This window comes from Lynx canadensis, chromosome D4, assembly GCF_007474595.2.
Source record: "Lynx canadensis isolate LIC74 chromosome D4, mLynCan4.pri.v2, whole genome shotgun sequence".
NCBI lineage: Eukaryota > Metazoa > Chordata > Mammalia > Carnivora > Felidae > Lynx > Lynx canadensis.
Window position 1 is genome coordinate 76,649,001 of NC_044315.2, and position 22,062 is coordinate 76,671,062.

The 22,062-nt window shown below is 47.3% G+C and overlaps 1 protein-coding gene across 1 annotated transcript in view; it reads right to left on the bottom strand.

The window, feature by feature from the left end:
• ASTN2 (astrotactin 2) overlaps window positions 1-22,062 on the bottom strand; it is a 754,139-nt gene that overhangs the window by 665,938 nt on the left and 66,139 nt on the right. The window contains exon 2 of the mRNA XM_032595525.1: window positions 11,421-11,805. Within this exon, the coding sequence (XP_032451416.1) occupies window positions 11,421-11,805 (385 nt within the window). The remainder of the gene's footprint in view (window positions 1-11,420; window positions 11,806-22,062) is intronic.

Sequence of the window (22,062 nt, forward strand, 5' to 3'; positions counted from 1 at the left end):
ACTCCCCTGCTTTCATAATCCTGCGTCTCTCCTGTCCCACCCCGGAGACGGTGGGGAGGAAGGTCCTGCCTGCCAGACATCTGAACCCCCTCAGACAGGAGACCCCCCTTGCTGAGCAATGGCTGAAGGAAAAGCTGGAAAGGCAGAGAACAACTGGCATTGGCACAGCCAACTCAGCATTGTGCTGTCCACCTGACTCTCCCCGGGGGAGAAAACAGCCCCTTGCAGCCAGGGATTCATTCCTTCGTTCCTCTCACACATAGACAGTCATCTCCCAGAATGTGTCAGGACCCAGGTCCACATCCAGGATTTGAATAGAAAAAATCATCCCTTCAGAACGTGTGGCAGTCACACTAAGGTGACACTGGCTGGAAGTTAGATGGCCTCTGGTAGGGCCACCACTACCCCTCCCCCACGTACACACTCCACAGAACTGGCTGTGCAACCTTAGATAAGCCCCTTCCCCTCTCTGAGCCTCCCTGTGCTGAATGCAGTGAGCATTTCACACAGTAGCAATAATGGCTTCTGTTTAGAATCAAACTCCTCCACTAAGTGTTTGACAATTGTGACCTGGTCTCAAAGCCACAAGCATCCTTCAGACGGCCATCCCATTTCAGAGGCGAGCACACTGAGTCCCTGAGGTGTGAGTGACTTTCTCCAGTTCTCACACCTTGTGAACTGCAGGCATGACGGGTCTGCTTTGAGAGCTGGGCTTCTTAGCCACTTCCTACTCTGCTGTCTGACTTCTCAAAGGTCTCTTGGTGTCTGTTCCGCTGCGAGCCTCCGTCTGGCTGGAAACACAAAACTCAAGGAGTTGGAGAGGGTGAAGAATGGCATCCGGACCTGCCACCAAAGTGGGGATCGCTGCTGTTAAGGAAGTGGGTCAGGCGGTGCCAGAGCTGGAGAGGGAGAACAGCCCTCCCGGATGAGGCACTACCACTCAGCCTCCGCCGTGTGCCAGAGGCCTGGCGTTCCCAGAGTCTCCAGTGATCAAGTCTCCAACTCAACGGTGCCTGACGCATGGGCAGAAATGTGAATGTGACGCGGAATGTCCTGCCTTATGAAGATGGGCAACTTAACTGAAAAATGTAAAACATACTCTGTATGCAAACAGAACAAAAGAAATACATCTGGAGACTGAATTCTACCCCAGAGATGCCAGAGCACAACCTCTATTCTCTGGTCTCCCCAGCATCCTTCCTTCTGAATGTCAACTCCACCTAAACCCCTCCTTTTCATTCTGACTCCCAATTGCTTAACACCTTTGCAGGAAACTAACTCCCCATTTTCCAATGGCTCCGCATCTCACTCACAGCAAAAGCCAACACCCTTACCTACCAGGCCTTACGTGACCTTTTCTTTAGCACCTCTGTGACCCAATTTATTCTACTGCTCTCTTCCCCATACTGCTTCTTCCTATTCCTTGAACACTCCCAGCACACTGATGCCACCGGGCCTTTGCACTTGCCATTCGTGTTGCCTGAAACGTTCCTTCCTCAAATATCCAACTGGGTTCTTCATCTACTACAGATTGGTCCTCAGATGAGTGAGGCCTTTCCTGAGGGTCCTAATTCCTTTCCTTGTTTTAATTTTCCCTTGTTGCAAGGATCATGATCTGATATTATATATAATTATACATATGTATTTTATATATTTAGGCTTATACAATGTATATTCATACATATTTATATTTTCTATTTAATTATATATTTTTACATAAATATATTTTTTCTTGTTCACTTATTTACGGTCTTTCCATACTTGAAAATAAACTTAGGGGCACCTGAGTGGCAGTCAGTTGAGGGTCCAGCTCTTGGTTTCAGCTCAGGTCATGAGCCCGCGATTTCATGAGTTCAAGCCCCACACTGGGCTCTGTGCTGGCAATGGGGAGACTGCTTGGGATTGTCTCTCTCCGTCTCTCTCTCTGCCCGTCCCCTGCTCACACTGTCTGTCTCTCCCAAAAAAAGTACATAAACTTAATGGAAACGGAATTATATATGTTTTATTCACTGCTTTATCCTTCGTGCCCTAAACTGTGCCTAACGCAGTAGAGACCTAATTTAAGCTTGTTGAATTCATAAATAAAAAAATAGATGTACAAATGTTTCCTTATTTAACAAATGTTTACTGGGACTTTCTGACACAGGGGTGTTGAGCGAAACATGCACCAACAACTTTTTAACAGTCAAATCATTTAACCCAGTAATTCCACTCCTGGGAATATACCCTGAGAAAATAATACAGAATAGTGAAAAATAATATTAAGCCCCAAATGTCTATTGCTAATGAACATAAAATAAAAAGGAAGCGACTAAAATGTTCACCAATAAATAAACTATGAGACAGTCAGAAGATGAAATGATAAGCAGTTTGAAATGTTCTGGCATAATGTTTCAGAAAAATGTAAGAGATAAAATAATAGATTTTCAACTTTCAATATGCAAAAGAGGAGAAGAGAAACAAAAGGAAAACCCTGTCAACAGTTGTTGAGGCATTATGAAAAACGTCTAATTTAGGCTTTTTCAAAAGTTTTCCACAATGAGCCTACAAACTTTGCTAAGTAGGAAATATTAAAAAAAAACTGACCATAAGTGTGGATCAGGGTGGTAATGTATTGCATCCCAGGGGCGGATGAGCATACAGGAGGCAGAGGCAGGCTGGGATCCTGGAGGAGAGAGAGCCTCAGCTGCCTGGACTCTTGGTGACAGTCAGGCCCCCGCTGGGTGATGTCCAGCTATTACAATGGAGGCCTGTATGGGAGATACGGAGTCCCCTGACTGCTGGGAAATTGCTCCAGCTCTGATCAATCAGGGAGCAGTCTCTTCAGCCCCTGACATTTATCAAACCTCCTTCACCCACATCTGTCAGTGTGTGGTGGGGCTGCCTCTCCAGGGCACAGTCTAATCAAGTCAGAATGCCCAGAGTGTCCCTGGAGACAAGGAGGAGGGGGACTCTGCGGGAGAAGGGAGAAAAGGGGAGACAGGGAGATAGGGGAAGAATCATGAGGGAGGAGGGGAAGAGCAAATGTTCAGAGAACGCCCGTTTGTTTTGCTATCGTGGCAATTAATGCTGGGAAGTGACATTTTAAGGGGCTCTGGTGACAGCTTTGGTGACATTCCTGTTTGTGATTCCATGACAAATCTCTGTCTATATCTTATTTTAGAGAGCGTGGAGACAGCTCAGAGGACGGCTGTCTGGGGATGCCGAGCTCCAGTCTGCTGGAGGAGCGGCTCCCTCCTGCTTTGCCCAGCCTGTGCACTCCGGCACCAGGGCCAATGTCCACGACGGGGGGACTGACACATCAAAGCAGCAAAAGCTTTGGTGCAGAGTCAGAGTCTGGTCTTCCACAGTCTTATGCACTCCACTGCGTGGTAACATTAATTGGCGAGAACACGAATGTTCTACCATCCTACAAGTGGCCAGCTGGGGTTAAAAGAAAAGGAAAAGAAGGGGCGCCTGAAGGTGGCTCAGTCAGTTAAGCGTCCGACTTTGACTCAGGTCGTGATCTCATGGTTTGTGAGTTTGAGCCCCGCATCGGGCTCTGTGCTGACAGCTCAGAGCCTGGAGCCTCTTCAGATTCTGTGTCTTTCTTTCTCTCTCTCTCTGCCCCTCTCTGGCTCGCACTGTCTGTCTGTCTATCTGTCTGTCTGTCTCTCTCTCTCTCTCTCTCTCAGATAAATAAATAAATAAACAAACATTAAAAAAAAAAAAGAAAACTTTTCAATTCTGAATACTTGCCAGGCTGCCCAGTTCTAAGGAACCTTTTTTTTTTTTTTCAAATACAGATCTTGCCCCACTTTGTTTTCTAAGAAGTCCAAATAAGAAAATAGAATGGAAACGAACTGAGTTCAAATTTTACAATCTGAGAATTAGAAAGAATTACTGTGTCTCATCTCCAATCGTGCCATAGTATTCTGAACCAAGAGCTACCCAGGCTTGAATACATCCAAAGAGGAGACATTCTTATGCCTCAGATGAAGAGGGGAGGGCAGTCTGGATGTAACAAGTTGTTTTGCCAAACAATAGTCAAGATGCTACAGAGATAAATACGGTGTGGCCAGACAGAGAGAGCCGTGAACTTGAACTCAAGAGATGTGGGTTTAAGGAGAGCTTCATCCCCAAACTTACTCTTTGTCATGGGGGCAGAGTGATTCAATTCCTCTGAGCTCTGTAAGGTTTTTGGTCTCTCAAAGGGTTCAGTAACACACAGAGTATCATATAATGTTTATGAAGCCATTCTATAAATGTTAAAGGACTATATAAAATAAAGCGGCTATTACTGTTTTAAACCCCTCTAAACTGTGAGCTTCTAGAAGAAAATGATTTCCCATTGTTCTTTGTCTCTTCTGCATTAAATGCAAGGTCTTGCACATAGTAGGTGTTCAGTAAACACCTGTTAAATAAGAGAATGAGGGGCACCTGGGTAGCTCAGTTGGTTAAGCATCCGAGTCTTGATTTCGGCTCAGGTAATGATCTCATGGTTTGTGAGTTCGAGCCCCACGTTGGGCTCTGAGCTGATAGCACAAAGTCTGCTTGGGGTTCTGTCTCCCTCTCTCTCTGCCCCTCCCCGCTTGCTCTCTATCTCTCTCTCAAAATAAATAAAAAGAAACTTAAAAAACTTGCTTAAAAAAATAAAATCAAATGAGTAAATGAAGGAACGACTGAGTAGTGAAGGAAGTATATCCACCCTCCCAAAAAAAGATGCAGGGACTAAAGCGTCAGCCCCCTTTCCCTCTAGGACAGGTGATAAAAGTGTAAAGAAGACAGAAAGTGCACCAAACGGCCTCTGGGGCATTTTGCAACTCAGACTCCAAAAGGAACTTTCAACAAGGAGAGGGGAGAGCCAGTCGGTAACACGAAGCCAGGGCAGATTGGTGTAAGAAAGTCATATCCAACATTTTCTTTTTACACTAAAGAAACTATCTTTCAAAAATAATCTTGGGGCGCCTGGGTGGCTCAGTCGGTTAAGCGTCCAACTTCAGCTCAGGTCACGATCTCGCGGTCTGTGAGTTCGAGCCCCGCATCGGGCTCTGGGCTGACGGCTCGGAGCCTGGAGCCTGCTTCTGATTCTGTGTCTCCCTCTCTCTCTGCCCCTCCCCCGTTCATGCTCTGTCTCTCTCTGTCTCAAAAATAAATAAAACGTTAAAAAAAAAAAATCTTATGTGGAGCCACAATGTATGAACCAGTTAAAAGCAGTTCAGCTCTGGTGGAAGCCATTCTGCCCATCCCGCTTTCCTCTGCGCCCCAGGGAGCCTGGCAGCACCCTCAAAGCCCTGCCAAATGGGAGCTGTTGTTAGGGAGTGAGTTTCCTCATGCTCTTGGACAACCTCCCTCTGAGCCTCCAAGAACCTGGGAAGAGGAAGGTGTCGAGCTGTGGCTTAAAGGATGGGTGGTTTTTCTCAGGGAGTGAACACAGCAGGAGAAATTTCTGGGAGCTGGGGGATGGATGGAAGAGAGAGTGTCCCCTAAGGAAAGAATATACAGAACATACAGAGCAGCCTTTGGAAGGAATGGCCACATAGTTTCAAGAGAGAGTATAAAGATGATGGGACCCCGGGCCATCATGTTGGGTAAAAAACACCAATGGGCTGGCCACAGGGACAATAGACGTAAAGCCCTCACGTGGGCCAGGACCCTCTCGTGTACCATCCCCAGTTCCTCTACCCAAACCTCACCTTGAGTACCTTGAATTATCCTCCTCCTTCAGATCCCCAGGCAAAAAGCACCTGCAGGAAGCGATCAGAGATCCAGCAACCAGGGACCTGTGCCCCTGGGGATCCTAATATAATATACTCTCTCTAAGGTTTAAGAGATCTTTGAACTTCAGGTCAAGACCCACTCGTCAACTGTGAAACCAATTCAGTGGTCCATACCAGCATTAAAAAGATGACATAAAAAGAACTGAAAATATCAGAGCATGCCACACGTAATAAAGATAAGTATGCTTTTGCAAAACTTATTTTAGAGATACACACACACACACACACACACACACACACACACTCCTACCCATACATGTAGGGCCTCAGTGCAAAATCTATTTCTCGCTGTGGCTGGTGTTCAATATTTTTGATAAACACAGTTCCAAGGGACTTGGCTTGCTAGCAGCTAAGCCCATGTCTTACCTCTCCTGCTCAAATAAGTGAACAGGATTAATGCGTGTGGTATAGTGTTCAGAGCCTACTGGGGTTTGCTGGGTTCGAATTCTGGCTCTGCTACTTTTAGCTTGCATAACTGAGATGATCTCCAAATTTTGATAAGAGTAATTTCTTCCTTATGAAAGGGGTGGGAAGAGTCAACAAATTCTTGATTTAAAATCACTAAACAAGGCTGGTCCAGGTCAGAAAAAGATTAGTAAGGAGCCCACGCAAGTTACCAGCCTGTGGAAACGCACTAAGATAGCCATCTCTCCATCCACTCATTTACCCATTCCTCCATCAACCTGATACAACACGTATTGCATGCCAGATACTTCATGAGGCACAGAATAAACCAAACATATCTGGTACACAACTTCATGGAACCCTGAATCCAGTGGGAAAATTAAAGCAATTAATTAAAACGCCCAAATAATTTAAAAATTACTATTACAGAAACGAACAGGGGAGTTGATAGAAGGCAAAAGAAGAGAGCTCACATAGAGAAAAGAGCTTTGTCTGATGAGGTGAGACTAAGCCGACGCCAGAATGGTGAGAAGGAGTCAGCCATGATAGACTGGGGAAAGAAAGACTGGGATTCTTCCAGGCAAACATAATCATGGCTATGCAAAGGACCTGTGGTGCAACAAGCTCAGGAAAACTGAAGAGCAGAGAGGAGGCCATTGGCTGGAGTATGGAAGCTGAGGTCAATAGCAGTGAGAGCTCAGGAAAAACTTTCAGCATGAAACACTGTGACCAGAAGGATCATAACAGAGCCGCCGCTGTGTAAAGAATGGCTGAGGGTAGGAAAGGGAAGTTAAGATGTGGGCAGGAGTGAAGCTGAGGTTGCTAGAAGCTTAGACTAGAGCCTCTGCATGAAGAAGTTTGAACATCAAGGCATTTGAATGAGGTGCTGAGTACAAAGAGCTCTGAAATTTTAGAAAGCACTACACAACAATGACATTTACATGGCATTTGCCTGGGGGCATTAGGAGGGTAAGTTAATAAACAGCTTTCCAGTTCTCTGTCACCCTAGAGTGCTCTATTGACAACAAATACGAGTCCCCTGTACCCTTGGGAGCCTCTCAAAACACTAAAAAATGGGATCTCTCTGTTGCAAAGTCCCTGCTAGAAGCCAATCCAGAAATCCAGATTTACTCTGTAGCAGCTTCCTGCCTCCAAGAACAGATGTTAATTATATATTTTTCTTCCCTGATTTGTGGACGAAGCAAGTTCATGGTTGCTATGCTTTAGCTGTCCCTGGGATTGCAACAGCTTAGTGCCTTTCAAGACCGTGAAACTCAGCGTGGGAGGTGTATCCATACCCCTCCCTGCTCTGCCCCTTATCGAGACAGTTCTAGTGCTGGAATTTTAACCTGGCTCACTTTCCTGCTGTGTGACATTGGACGGGTTACTCAGCCCCTCTTCGCCTTAATCTCCTGCTCTGTAGGATGGGAGCAACATTAGTACACAACTCCCAGGGTTACTGGTGAAAATGGCATAATTCAAGGAAAGTTCTCAAAACAGAGGTTATAGAGCTAAGTAAAGGTCTCTGTTTCTATTTCCTTCTCTCTCCTTCCTTCCCTTCCTTCCATTAGAAACAGTATGTATTCTTTTTCCACAATAATAAAACCAAATTAAGGAAACCCAATACCCATTCAGCCATCCCCTACCCTATCCCTTGATAAGGTGATAAATCTGTTACCTTAATTTCCTTGAGCTTTCATGCCTAATATTCAGGGAAGGGAAACATAAATTTCAGGATGGATAAGGAGAACTGGAATTGAAATCTATCAAGTTTCTGTTATGTACCAAACACAGTGCTAAGCATTCACATACTGACGTGATTAAATCCACAGCAATGTGCTAAGGTGTATCAGCAATGATATGCAAAATTCCTGAGCATTTCTAAGGCAGAGGCACCAACTAGCAAGACAGGGTACCCACCATCACACCGGGAAGGTACCCTAAAGCCACCCCTGTTCCTGGATGGTGGGAGCTTCAGGAGGATTCTTGGAGGGGGGCTGGCATGGCCAGGAAGCAGAAGGGCATGGGGGGGAACTCAGAACAAGGAGCTACTTACCAACTGACACAGAAGTTCAATATGTAACAAAGGGTGTGGCCACACGGGCGTGTACCAGCTGAATTTCAGACCTGCTCAGGACACCGCTCTTGGGGTCTGGAAACCCAAGCAGCGGCCCCTTGGTAATGAAACTCCCTCCCTCTGCTCTCCAGAGTGTCCTCTCTATTCTCTACAAGTCCAAGCTGAAAAGCAGGCTGACAGCGCTTGAGAATAGTGAAGGAGTTTGAATTTATAGGCAAATGCTAAGCAGCAAACATGTAGCTGGGATCAGCCTTTGGCAGTTATGATTTCAAAAGGGCTAGGGGCGCCTGGGTGGCTCAGTCGGTTGAGCGGCCAACTTCGGCTCAGGTCACGATCTTGCACTCTGTGAGTTCGAGCCCCGCGTCGGGCTCTGTGCTGACAGCTCAGAGCCTGGAGCCTGTTTCAGATTCTGTGTCTCCCTCTCTCTGACCCTCCCCCGTTCATGCTCTGTCTCTCCCTGTCTCAAAAATAAATAAACGTAAAAAAAAAATTTTTTTTAAACAAAAGGGCTATGGGATTACTTTTGTCTGGGTTGCCCAGCCTCTGAATAGTTGTCCACTCTGGACAAAGCCCGTGGCTGCTCCCCGGTCACCTCATGAAAGACAGCACCTCACAGTTCTCTCCCAAGGGCCGCCTGAGGCAAAGAGAGCTCACCTGTCTGAGCTGCTGTTAGATCTTCTACAACCTGCCAGGGGAGCCATCCCTCTCCTGTCCAGACAAGGAGGAGCAGGTGCTCAGGGACCACAGTGTTGCAAGAACAGCCCCGAGCAGCCCCCTCCTGACAGGCAGGGCGACCAGCAAGCTGGGTGCAGTCAGGAAAAGTGTGCCTTTCACTTCCATCTTGCCTAGATTTCTTCCTCGCCCACCCTTAACGGATGGAAGAGTGGCTGGATACAGTGATGAAGGAGCTGTGTGGTATTTCAAACTGTACTTTGTTTTAAAGCCTAGGCAGGGTTTGAAAAAAAAAAAAAAATTCTTTTAATTGTTTAAAACAAGGGGCACCTGGGTGGCTCAGTCGGTTAAGCGTCCGACTTTGGCTCAGGTCATGATCTCACGGTGCGTGGGTCGGAGCCCGGCGTCGGGCTCTGTGCTGACAGCTCGGAGCCTGGAGCCTGCTTCGGATTCTGTGTCTCCCACTCTCTCTGCCCCTCCCCCATTCACACTCACTCTCTCTCCCTCTCTCTCAAAAATAAACATTAAAAAAATTAATTGTTTGGGCTCCTGGGTGGCTCCGTCAGTTGAGCGTCCCACTTCGGCTCAGGTCATGATCTCGTGGTTTGTGAGTTCAAGCCCCGCATCGGGCTCTGTGCTGACAGCTCAGAGCCTGGAGCCTGCTTCGGATTCTGTGTTTCCCCCTCTCTCTACCCCTCCCCCGCTCACACTTGCTGGCTCTCTCAAAAATAAACATTAAAAAAATTAATTATTTTAAAAAATAACGTGGATCAGACAAAAACAGGTGAGGCGAAGGCATGGCCTTCCAGGTGGCGAAGAGTTTTGTCCAAGGCCATTTCACCAGTGAACTGAGGAGTGGGGTTTAATTTAATTAGCTCATCTCCACTTCCTGGAGGCAGGGGGAAGGGAATGCCAGTAAACGAACAGTTCAGAGACAGGAGTGACCATGGAGGACAAGGGAAATACCCCAGGCTAGAACATATAAGGAGACTGGGGATGAATACTGGGTCTGGGTTAAGGACACTCTGGAAGCCTGGCTAAGAGCAGGGGCCTGAGGTCTACAAACACAGCTCTCGGGGATTCAACCTCTACCACGTGCCAGGCCCTGGGGTAGGTATTTTGCACACATTTTATTTTTATATTGAATCCTTCCAGAACCCTTCCATGAGGAAACTGAGATTCAGAGGGCTGAATTCCTATTTTTCCAAAGTCACCCAGTAAATGAAGGAGGCAGGATTTGAACCCAGGTCCAGGTGACACCAAACCCTGTGTTCTCCCCTATTGTCTCACTCTCCCCTCTCTGCAGGGTTCCAGGCTTGACAAAATGTCTCTGTGCAAGACACCCTTCATGTCCTTATCAGTCCACTGAGCACAACAGAAGACGGGTCCAAGAGGAAGGACCCTGGAAGGAGAGAAGAAGGATGTGGAGCTCAGAGCTCCGGCGCTGGCCCAAGCAGCGAGGGCTCCCCTCAACTCACCAAAAGCAGTGGGTCGGTGTCAGAACGGGGGTCTCCAGGCCAAGCCTTTAACAGCATCACAGAGACAATGAGGAGGAAAGAGCAGAATGGTTCGCTTGCAGCATTTATAGGAAAAGAGCCAAATCCCATCTATAAACAGACTGGTGCCATAGACACTTACTAAAGACAGATAGAGCACATTCTATGCTCATGTCTAAATAATCAATTGTCTTCCAACTTCTGGGAAATGTGTCTTTGCAACAGCATATATCAAAAAGGGTGAGAGGTTTCAGTCACTAAAAAATCTCAGTACGACCCAGCAATAGTGGAGGAAAACAAATGTGATCTCATCAACAGAAGCATACCAGCTGGCAAGAGGGAGGTGAGAGTCCCATTTGGCTTGGCACAGGAGTATTCCCACCTTGAGGAAGAGGTCTGTTAGTTCTGGTGTTACATTCTAGGACACGAAAAGTCAGACTCTCCACCTAGAGGATAGTGACCAGGATGCTGAAACGTCTGAAACTATGTCATATGAGACTGGCTGAAGAAACTGGGATTATTCAGATTGATTTCCAGAAGTTACAGTGCTCCTTTTTTTTCTGCAGTCAAATTTTCCAAGAGCTGCCTTAAAGAAAGAAATCAGATTCATTTTCTTTGTGGACGTGAAAGCCCAGAGAAAAGAGATTTCAATTCAATGTAAGGAAAAAACTTTCTAATAGTAGTGTGTGAAAATGAGGAGACTTCCCACCACAGTAGTGAGAAGGCCATCAAGGGAAGTAATCAAGAGACAATGGAGAGATATTGAACTAGGTAACTTCTGATGCTCCTCAAAACTCAATTCCAAGAACACGGACTCTTTTTTTTTTTCTTTCTTTCTTTCTCCCATCACTGCTAAAGAACTAGAGAAGACAAAGTCTGATGATTGCCCATGAATCCAAAGTGGCTCAGCCCTGAAGACACCACCTGTGTCCCCAACCGCCCAGCTCCTGTGCCTCTTCCCAGCTCCCCAGAACGTCCCCTGGAAGGTGGGGTACAACAAGTAGGACTCACCTTTCTTCTCAAAGTCCCCCTTCTCTTCTCCCGGCCGGCCCAGACTGTCCAGGGTGTGCGTCACCTGGCTGCCAAACTCATCCTCGCGGGAGACGTGGTTGGCCCGGCGGGGTAGGTCCTCCTCCTCCTCATAGTCATAGTCATCTAGGATGGGGGTCTCCCGGATGGGCACTCCGATGACAGAATTGTGAGCCTGTAGCCGAGAGGAGCGGAAGCTTTCCCGGGCCTGGGGTCCCAGCAGCACTGATGGGATGTAGTGAATCTCGTGAGTGGCTTCCGTGCTGGCGCTCTTCTGGGGGATGCGGCGACGTTTCTGCCAGCGCCGCTGGGCATACAGCGCCACAGTGAACACCAGCAGCAGGAGCAGCAGTGCGATGAGGCCGCCCTGGAGCAGAAGAGCAGAAGGAGAAGAAAATGGGCCAGTGCTCTTTGGGCTACGGGGCCAGCGGGGTCTCCCTGTCCACCAGACTCAGCGCAGATCCCTGGGCGTGGTTCCTAAAGCTGCAGGAACCCCTAGCCGCTGCTTGAAAGCCAGAGAGATGTCACTTCCAAACTTGGCTTTCTCGCCAACAAGCTGTGTGACCTTGGGCAAACCGCTTGACTTCTCTGAGCCTTGGTTTTCACATCTAGGAGGATGAGCAAGAATCCCTGCCTTTCCTTCTTCATCAGGTTGCCATGGGGAGCAAATGAGATAGACAATGGTCATGTCAGAGCAAGCAGATGACTAAACGCGGAGAAGAGTCAAGGCTATGGCTTCACACAGGTGAGTAGCTGAACCTCGACTCTGCCTCCCATCAGCTGAGTGACCCCAGGACATTTGCTCACGTTCTCTCAGCTTTGCTTCCTTATCTCTAGAATGAGTCCACTTAGGGATCAAGAGACAGTAGTACCCTTTCTTCCAACCTGCTACAAATATGAGACAACATTGTTAAATCAAACATAATTCTGCATGTTCTGTACTTCCTTCTAATACGTGATTCCCAGTAGGGGGCCTGGGACAAAATAGGCACCTCATAAATATCTGTTGAATGAATAAATGAAAAAAAAAACACACCTTTCTAGGTCTCCTTTAATCAGAGCATTAAGGCAAACTGAAGCTTATTTTTCTTTAATACATCCAACTAGCAAATATTCCAGAGTCTGCGTACCAAACCTTGCCCTGGAACAGGTTACGATGTTTATAGACGTATCTTACATGATTCACAAGACTCACAAAATACCCTGTTCTGTGAGTTCCTTAAGAGCAGGGTTACTCACAAGCATGTCTGTGTCCCCGATGGCACCTGCCAAGAACTGGAGGGGACAGTGGGCATTCTATTCACTCCACTGTATTCACCATGTGCCAGGAACATCTGCAATGGATGGAGTAGCTCCCTCAGTTACCCTGCTTTTCTTCCTTACATACTGTGCTTTGTGTCTGGGGGGCTACAGGTCCCTGTGTCGAATCCCTGGGGGTAATTCATGGGGTTGGGAAGGATCATCCTCACTGTTTGGGAGAGAGAGGGGAGAAATCCAGAGACTTGGAAACTATGGTGAACAGTAGAGCAAAAGCTGAGCCTCATTTTTGGCTGTGTTTGGTTTCATTTTTTTTTTGTTTTAGCTCTAAAGCCTACATCCTTCCAACCACACCCATGTGGTTGATTGCTCTTCCTTGACTATGATCTCACTGAAGGCAAGGATGATTTCCGACAACTATTTGTATAATATCTAACAAAGACGACAGATGTTAATGCTAAATACATTATTGGTGGGGGGCGGGGCATGACTGCCGTTAAGCATACCCAGTTAAGCCAAGAAGGATACTATTCACTAAAAGCATTAGGCTAGTCTCCTGCCTGCACGGGAACGTTATCGTGTTCTTTTTGCAAGGACCTCAGTTCAGTAAGCTGGAATTCATCACCTCCATGGAAGGGAAAAGTGGGTGGGAACGCAGGCTAAGAAGTGACCAGGCATGTAGGTACAGCTGAGCTACTATGGAATGCTCAGGGAGCATTCTCTGGGCGTCAGAACTTACGCACAAGCACACAAACCAAATAACCCTATTGTATTTATGTGTATGTGTGTATGTATGTACGTACATATATGCACATATGTACGTTTATAAAATGGGTGCATATGCATGGGTTCATCACATTTGCAACCCCCCCCCAAGTAAACATAGGTCCTTTTTCCCTCCATAGAACATACAACAGTGATTGCTCTGTGTCTAGAAAACTCCTTTGCCAGGGTATTACTTGTCAGTTTTTCCATTACAGATAAGAGAGGGAGGAGACAAAGGAAGGTGGGGGAGGAGGAAAATGAAGGAAAGAGATAAGAGCAACAGGCAGTGAAAAGAGAGAGGAGGCAGAAAGAACACTTGATGAAATAATAGCAGGCCCTCTCCTTATTGCTTTTCCTTCTTGTTCTTTGATCTTCAACACAATCTAATGTGATTGGGATTATAGCGTCTGTTCTATAGATGAAATGAGGAAAAGGTGGTTCAGAAAGGTTAAAGAACCTGCTTGAAGTCACACAGCTTTTGATCCTAGGTCCACCTGGGTACAAAAAGCCAGGACGTGGTAAAGCAGGGATGTGAACCCAGGTCTTCATTGCAGAGCCACTGGCTATTTGACTGCATAGTGGTTCTCACTGACCAAAGGGAGGGGAGGAGAAAACGGGAACAATGGGGAGGGTGCACAAAGAGAGAGCAGATCCGGAGAAGGGAAAAGGAAAACATGATCTTCAAATCCAGGAGTCGATGGGCATGTCTTGAGGCTGCCTCTTCAGTAAAGCTTTTCACTTTTGTCAATTACGACCTTGGGGAAATCTCTTTGCCTATCTTCTATTTACCTCTGGGCATTTCACTGGCTGTGAGGGTCAGGCCCCTGCCAGTGCGGGCCCTTCATCCACAGCCCCTTCCGCCCACCCCGTTTATGAGACTTCGACCCTGTGGTCAGATCCCAGATCCCTGGGAAAGATAAGGCCTAACCAACTGTCCACCTACAACCACTACCGCCTGTCTCTGCCTCCACTGCATCTAAACCACCCTCCCAGGTCACCCCCTGTGGCCCTGGATCAGCTCCTAAATCCACACCAGGAGCTCCTGGAAGGCAGGGAGGCACACGCTTTGTCTCCAAAACCCTCCAGCACCGTTGGCCATAGTGGCTAAGAGCTGGCCTCAGAGGGACAGTTTTAGTCCAGATTCTACTACTTTGAGGCTATGTCCTTGACTAGGTCACTTTCCCTTGCAGAGCCTTGGCTTCGTGACTGCTTAAACAAGGGCAGTGTCACAGTGTCAGCTCATTGGGTCATCGTGAGGCTAACTAAGATGTGTGCATGTAGTGCTGTGGGGAGGGTGCATGGCAGCTGCTCACAGACTAAGGTTAGCTGCTGCTGCTGTCAACAGCATTCAGCCAGGGTAGATTTAATGTAAATGAATAAATTAAGGAGGAGTGAATAAACAGCTTGACCTTCTGCACCTGAATGCCTATTCTGCAATATTTGCCTGGAGGCCCCCAAATCCTTCTTAATCTGGACCAAACACTTTGCACGTGCTCTGGCATTCACCTTGGCACAAATGTGCATGCTAGGCATCTTTGTCCTATGTCAGGTAAGGAAACTGAGGCACAGAGCCAGGAGGTCCATTACCCAAAGTAGCGCAACTGAGATTCAAACTAACCTCAACATGGCTACATGGTTCTGCTTGGAGTGAGAAGGGACAGGGGCATCGAAGGCCTGATTAGCCCCTGCCCAGCCTCACATATGCCTCCTCAAATTACCTAGGCAATTCCAGGTATAGGTTTCCCAGCACAGGAAACTTCCGCAAGGTCGTACAGAGGAATACCACCCATCTCCCTTGCCCCCCTTGGATGGGGGCTGAGCTCGAAAGTACCTTTAGCCTAATGATCCAGCGATTCTTTAACCCCTGGCCTTGCCATATGATACGATCCCAGGCCAGTAGCTCTGGTTCTCCCTGGGTACCCGGACCTCAGCGTCCTCCAGCCTCAGCTGAGCCACCAACCATGTGGCTTCTGTTACAGATCAGATTTTCACTGTGAACGTTCGGCCAGAAGAGAATCTCAGTATTCAAGGGTTTACTGTACCACTGACCTAGTGAAACAAATATCCCCATGCCAGGCTCCTGAAAGGCTGAGGGGACCCCTGCCTCAAACATAGGAGCAGCTCAGGGGATGTTACAGGTAGGAGTCTGGCCAGTTCTATGTCCCTAGAGCCTGAAAAAGCAGTAGAGAACAGGAAACTGGGGACAGGCTCCGGGCATGCAAGAAATAGGTTCTGAATTCCAGTTTACTCAATGTGTTTGAGCTTGAATTTCTCAGATTCCCCTAGGGACCTTCAGTTTACTCATCTGTACATTGGAATTAGCAATACCTGGAATAGTATAACACAGAGGCAAACAAAGACTAAGGGTCAGAAAGACTTTAACTCTCATACTACCACATATAAGCTGGGCAATCTTAGACAAAGGAATGAATCTCTCAATCACAATCATCTCCTCCATAAAACTGGGTCAAAAACATCCATAGAGAGAGAGGTTAGACGTGGAGAGGCACACTCAGTGCCTGGTACATGGTAAACCTGTGATAATCTCTCATTCACGCTTCACACAGGGTTGCTGTGCAAGGCAAATCTGAGCAGTGCTCTGATGGCACTTACAAACTAACAAGTGCTGTGCACGAGCAGAGGAGCTCAAGACAACCAGGTGGCCGTGTTCTCCCAGTGAGACATTCCATCCTAAGAGAGCAGACGAGTAACTCAGAAGCAAGAAGCTGTCATGTGCGTCCACCTGGATCGGTCCAGGCTGTTGTGCCGGTCCACATGCACAGAACCGCACTCCATTTCTTCACGGTCTTTCCTCACCAAGGGCAAGCAAACAGAAAAGCAGGAGCTGACGCTAGAAAGGTAAGTGGGGCCAGAGTGTCCACCTACCGAGTCTTCACGCCAGGAGCAAACACGAGTCCTGGAGGTAGAGAAAACACAGCAGGGCAACCGCAAGCCAAACAGGAAGAAGGGGACGTAGGGAAAGGCTGTGAATTTTTAGAAAGCAGGTGAAGAAGAGGCCAAGGCTCCGGGGGTGGCACACAGAGGCCCCGCTGGCCTCAGGGATGCGCTGATGTCAAATCCGATTTGGACGGTGTTCACTCTCGGGCAGCCCAAGACAAACAAGGTTGGAGAAGGGGCAGCGACTTCCAGAAATAAAAATGCCAGGCTGTTAGTTACAGGTTGGTTTTTGGGAGTGCAAGCAGTACAGGTCTCGGGGTGATCAGTTTTACCCTTTTCTTAGGGATCTGAGGATTTCACTAAGCTGTCAGGCAGGAAGTGGGAGAGAAAGAGCAGGAAGAATGTGTGTGCCCATCTCTTACGGAAACTCCTTACTATCCGGGGCAGCTGCGTGGCTCAGCGACTTAACATGTGGTTCTTAACTTTGGCTCAGGTCATGATCTCACAGTCCGTGAGATTGCCCCCCCCCGGGGGGGGGGGGGGCTCAGCGCTAACAGTGTAGAGGCTCCTTGGGATTCTCTCTCCCTCTCTCTCTGTCCCTCCTCCTCCCACACTCTCGTGTATGCACATGCACTTTCTCTCTCTCTCTCTCTCTCTCTCTCTCTCTCTCTCTCTCTCAAAATAAATAAGTAAACATTTAAAAAAAAAAAAAAAGGTCTGGAAGCAAGTACTCAACAAATATCAGCCTCTCTTATTTCTCTATCCCAAACCAAATCCTTGTGCACCCTCCCTTGTGTAAAACCCTTTCTTTGATCTCCAGGGCCCTGAGAATAATGTCCAGACTCTTTTCTTGGACTCAAGGCCCTTCATGAGGCCTTGAGGGAGGCCATGAGGGAGGAGGCACTCCCTTCTTTCTCATGCCCAGGTCCCCACAAGTCCTACCCCATACTCTGTTCTGGAGCCACACCGAGCAATGTGCATTCCCCCCAAGGGTGATGCTCCGGGCTCTTCCACACTGGCTACTCCCTCTGCCCAGAGCACTCTCACCCCCTTTCTGGTTTGAATAATGACCCTGCAAAATCCAGGTCCTCCCAGAACCTCAGAATGGGATCTTATTTGGAAATAGGGTCACTTCAGTTGTAATTGGTTAAGGTAAGTTTGTACTGGATTGGGTGGGCCCTAAATCCAATGACTGATGTCCTTATAAGAAGAGTAGAGGAGGGGTGCCTGGGTGGCTCATTCAGTTAAGTATCTGACTTCAGCTCAGGTCATGATCTTGCAGTTCGTGGGTTCAAGCCCCAGGCTGGGCTCTGTGCTGACAGCTCAGAGCCTGGAGGCCACTTTGGATTCTGTGTCTCCCTCTCTCTCTGCACCTCCCCCACTTGTGTTGTCTCTCTCCGTCTCTCAAAAATGCACAAACATTAAAAAAAATATTCTCTCTCTCTCTAAAGGAAAAAAAGAGGATACAGATGGACAGAAAGACAGACAGACACATACATACACACACAGTCACACACAGGGAGAGGGAGAGAGAGAGAGAAGAAGCAAGAGGGGGAGGAGGAGAAGGGGAAGGAAAGGAAGGGAAAGGAGAGGAGGCAAAAGGAGAGGGAGAAGGAGGAGAAGGAGAAAAGGAAGAAGAAGAGGAAGGAGAAAGAGAAGGAGGAGGAGAAGAGGAAGGAGGAGAAGAGGAAGGAGGAGGAGAAGAGGGGGGAAGAGGAGGAGAAGAAGGAGAAGGAAAATGAGAAGAGGGAAGAGGAGGAGCTAGAAAAGAGGGGGAGGTGGGAGGAGCAGTCAAGTAGGAGGAGGGGGGAGGACCAGGTGGGGGAGGAGAAGGAGAATCAGAAGGAGGCCATGTGAAGATGGAGACAGACTGCAATGATGCATCTATGAGTCAAGGAAGGCCAAGCATTGCCCGCAAACATCAGTAGCTACTGGGAGGCACGGGACAGATTCTCCATCAGCCTCCAGGGACAGCAAACCCTACTGACATCCTGATTTTGGCCTTCTGGCCTCCTGAATTGTGAAGGATAAATTTCTGTTCTTTTAAGCCTCTCATTTTGTTGTGATTTTGTTAAGGAGTCCCTAGCAACTAATACACTCCCCTTCATCTGCTCATCCCAACTCACTCAGCCATCTCAGCTCAGAGATCATGTCCTCAGGGAGTATCTTGGCCTCTTCAGGGTGGGGCCAGTCTGTGATGTCTTCCCTCTCAGCCCCTGTGGTTTTCAGTCATCTGGCTGTACTACTACAATATGGCCATCTGGTTGACCATGTTCCCACTCTAGGTGAACTGCCATCTACCCCTGCCATTTACACAACCTAAGATGCAGTACTTGGTTGAGAGAAGGTGCTTAATAAATATACAGGAGCCTAAAATCTTAACAAGACCTTCCAGAGGAATATAAATCTTACAGTCCCTGTAGCATCTCTGACCTCAGCATCCAAAGGGCACCTGATCAGACTCACGTGGACCCTCTCTGCTGTTCTGCCTTTATCCCCATGCTAGTACCTCTAGCTGGTTTGCTTACAAAATATCAAACACTGAAAGAAATATAAAGATGAAAAATAGAAAGCACCCCAAACTACCCCACTGAGAGAGCCTTCTGAAAAGTCAAACTTAGAACTCCATTCAGCCTGGCCTCATTTTAATCTATTTTTCATGTTAACTATCCAGGCACGGGGGAAGGAGCCAGAGAAAGAAAAAAAAGACGGGGGGGGGGAGGGGTAAGGATAATGTGAGAAATGCTTTATTTGACAATGTGTCATTGGGAAACTGATTATTTCTGTCTCAGGCCTTTTTAATATTCCCTCACAACGGCCAAGCTGCAAGGGGATTTGGTATTCTAAGACTGGATTTATAATACTCTGTTCAGCAGTGATAAGAACACGGGCCTTTAATCCTCAGAGCTGTGAACATGCATATTCTCCCAAGTAATGTCCTTCTCTTCTCGTCACTTGTGTCTCGTCTCGACAGCCAGCCCTAGGATGGCTGAAGACTGATGATCCACTGGGTGTGCTCCTGGCCATTTGCCAAGTGACCGAGCTAGTGGGGTAAGGGTTCTGAGTTCTCTGGGGAGTCTCCCTTCAGGCTCCAGTCTAGGTTTAAGATGGAGGGGTTACTGGAAAATAGTCCAGACCTTTGGCATTACAGATAAAGAAAACTGAGATTCAGAGAGGAGTGGCTTGACCAAGTTCACAGAACATCCTAAAAGGGTATTGGCAGTGGGATGTGCAGCCCACATCCCCCAAAGCTGCTGAGAAGTCATGTGAATCCTGACAGTTATCTACAACATAGCTTCTGCCACCTTCCCCTTCTCTCCATCGAATGGCTGTCCTAGCCCCCAGTCGCTACAGCCCCTTCATCAAGATCATCTTCATACACTCCGGATGATCTCCCAGGCTTTGTCCCCACCCCTACTGTTCCCAATCCATCTTCTCTAGCATGACCGGGGCACAGCTGGACACAGAGCCCCTCCTTACTGATTAAGGTGGAGAGCCCTATGGTTTGGCAGTTCGGGTTCTTGTCAGTCAGGCCCCCATTTTTCTGGATAATCTGGTCTCAAACCATACGCTTTCGAGGTACCTTTCTCAAAATATATGTTTCGCCCACCCATGCCACCAACCCCACTGGGCACTTACTATGCAGCAGGCACAGCGCCAAGTGTCCAGCCACATCAGAACTCATTATTTCTGTGAAATGTCCTGGTATTTTTACCCACATCATTTCTTCTGCTTGGAATGCCACTCTCATGGTTATCCTTCACCTCATGTCCAAATACCACCAGACTTCAAGGCTAGTGTCAATGTAATCTCTTTGGTGACCTCTGCTGAGATGCCCCCTCTATAGGCTTAGCCAGAAGAAATCTTTTAATCCTCAGAACTCCCACAATGCTTCATCTAAAACTTCACTTAAAGAGCTTTAGTGTTTTCTACCTTGCATTAGAGTTACTGGTGCTCAGCACTTAGCTCCCCTACTGGTTATTAGATTACTACACCCTTTGCACAGATGAAAAAGTGAGGCTTAGAAGATAAACTTGCTTGAGAGGACACAACAAGGTGAATATATATGGGATAAGGCCTCCTAAATGAGACAGTTTCCAGTAAATGTAGGCTCACTCTCTCAGAGACTGGAAATTGCCCATTGGAACTTGAGGGAGAATAAGATGGTAACACAGGTTAAGAACTATACTTTAGACACTCATTTTCCTCGAATTTTTTTTTTCTTTTTAAGCAATATGGTGCTAAGATCACACTGGATGCATATGGTGGAGAGACAAAGCAAGGAGACCATGGAGGCAGCTGTTCACGATGGGCTAGAACAGCTCTCTACTTTGCCCCCCTGCCAGAGAATTTGGCAATGGGGGCATTTTTGGGTGTCATGACTGGAGAGCGGGTGCTACTGGTATTTAGTGGGAAGAGGCCAGGGAATCCGTGAGCATCCTCCATGCAAAGGACGGCTACAAACAATAAAGAACTACCTGGCCCGAAATGTCAAAAGTATGGAGACTGAGGAAGCCCCTGGTCTAAGAGAAAGTCCCGCAATTGGGGCATTTAAAGCGGTGATCAGGAGTGGGGTATAACAAGACACGCCAGGGGATGGGAAAGACATGGTGTGCGATTAGCAGGAGAGGAGGAGGGCGAAGGAGCCAACAGAGACACCATGGTGTAGATCCTGCAACTGGAGGAGAGAGGAATCCATCTGTTAATTTTTTTCTGGGTAAGCTCCCAGAAGGCTATGAAAGATCCAGCACATAATCAACTGAAGAGGTAAGTTTCCATGTGTGAGCAATTAGGAGAAGATAAACTGATAAAGATAACTGCAAATAACTGATAAAGATCTGTATCTATATATACATGTATGGGTTTGTATATGTTCGTATGTATAAAATATACTCACACTAGCTTCACGTATCTATAGTTAGCTAATTTATATATAGTTATCTCTTTGTGTCTAGACAGATATAAGATGACCTATTAAGGAGGTCCCATTACAGAAATGAAACATTTTTTTTTTCTTTTAAACTAGTCATCTACTTATAATGTATCTATTAGAGACACTATTTTATTTCCCAAGATAATGCCAGAGGAATAGAGTAAAAACCCAGCAGTTCTTTGGAATACAGTCATTGCCCACTCAGATCAACCTTCCTTAATCATTTTTAGATCAGATCAGAATGAGGCCCAATCCTGAGAGATCAGTGCGAATCCCGCAGAAATTTATCAAAGGGAAAGCTAACGAATATTGGGAACAGCAACACTTGCCCTCGAGTCAGACAGACATGGATTTTAGTAGCGGCTGCACTACCTTTCAGTCGTGTGTCTTTGGGCATGTGGCTTAAGTTTCCTCCATTGTCTCATCTGTAAATTGGGTTAGTAACACTAGCTGAGGGGGACAGGGAAGGATTCAATGAGTCTGCATTACAGAACGTGGACCACGGTGATTTGCAAGTCGTGGCTCTCAGGAAATACTAGCATCCTTATTATTGATGCAAGGCCTTGTTTCATGAAAAATTAGATGCAAAGGAGTGTGGTGAGACCACCACTCCGCCTCTACTATATTGAGATATTCTCTGTGGTTTCCCAAATATCTTCTGGTGACCACCCCTGCTCTCTTCCTCCAGGCTCCAAGCAGTGTGCCCTTGACCACCTGCCTTCCCTTCCTTGGGCTGAGTAGGTGAGACTGGATGGTTTCTGACTATCATTC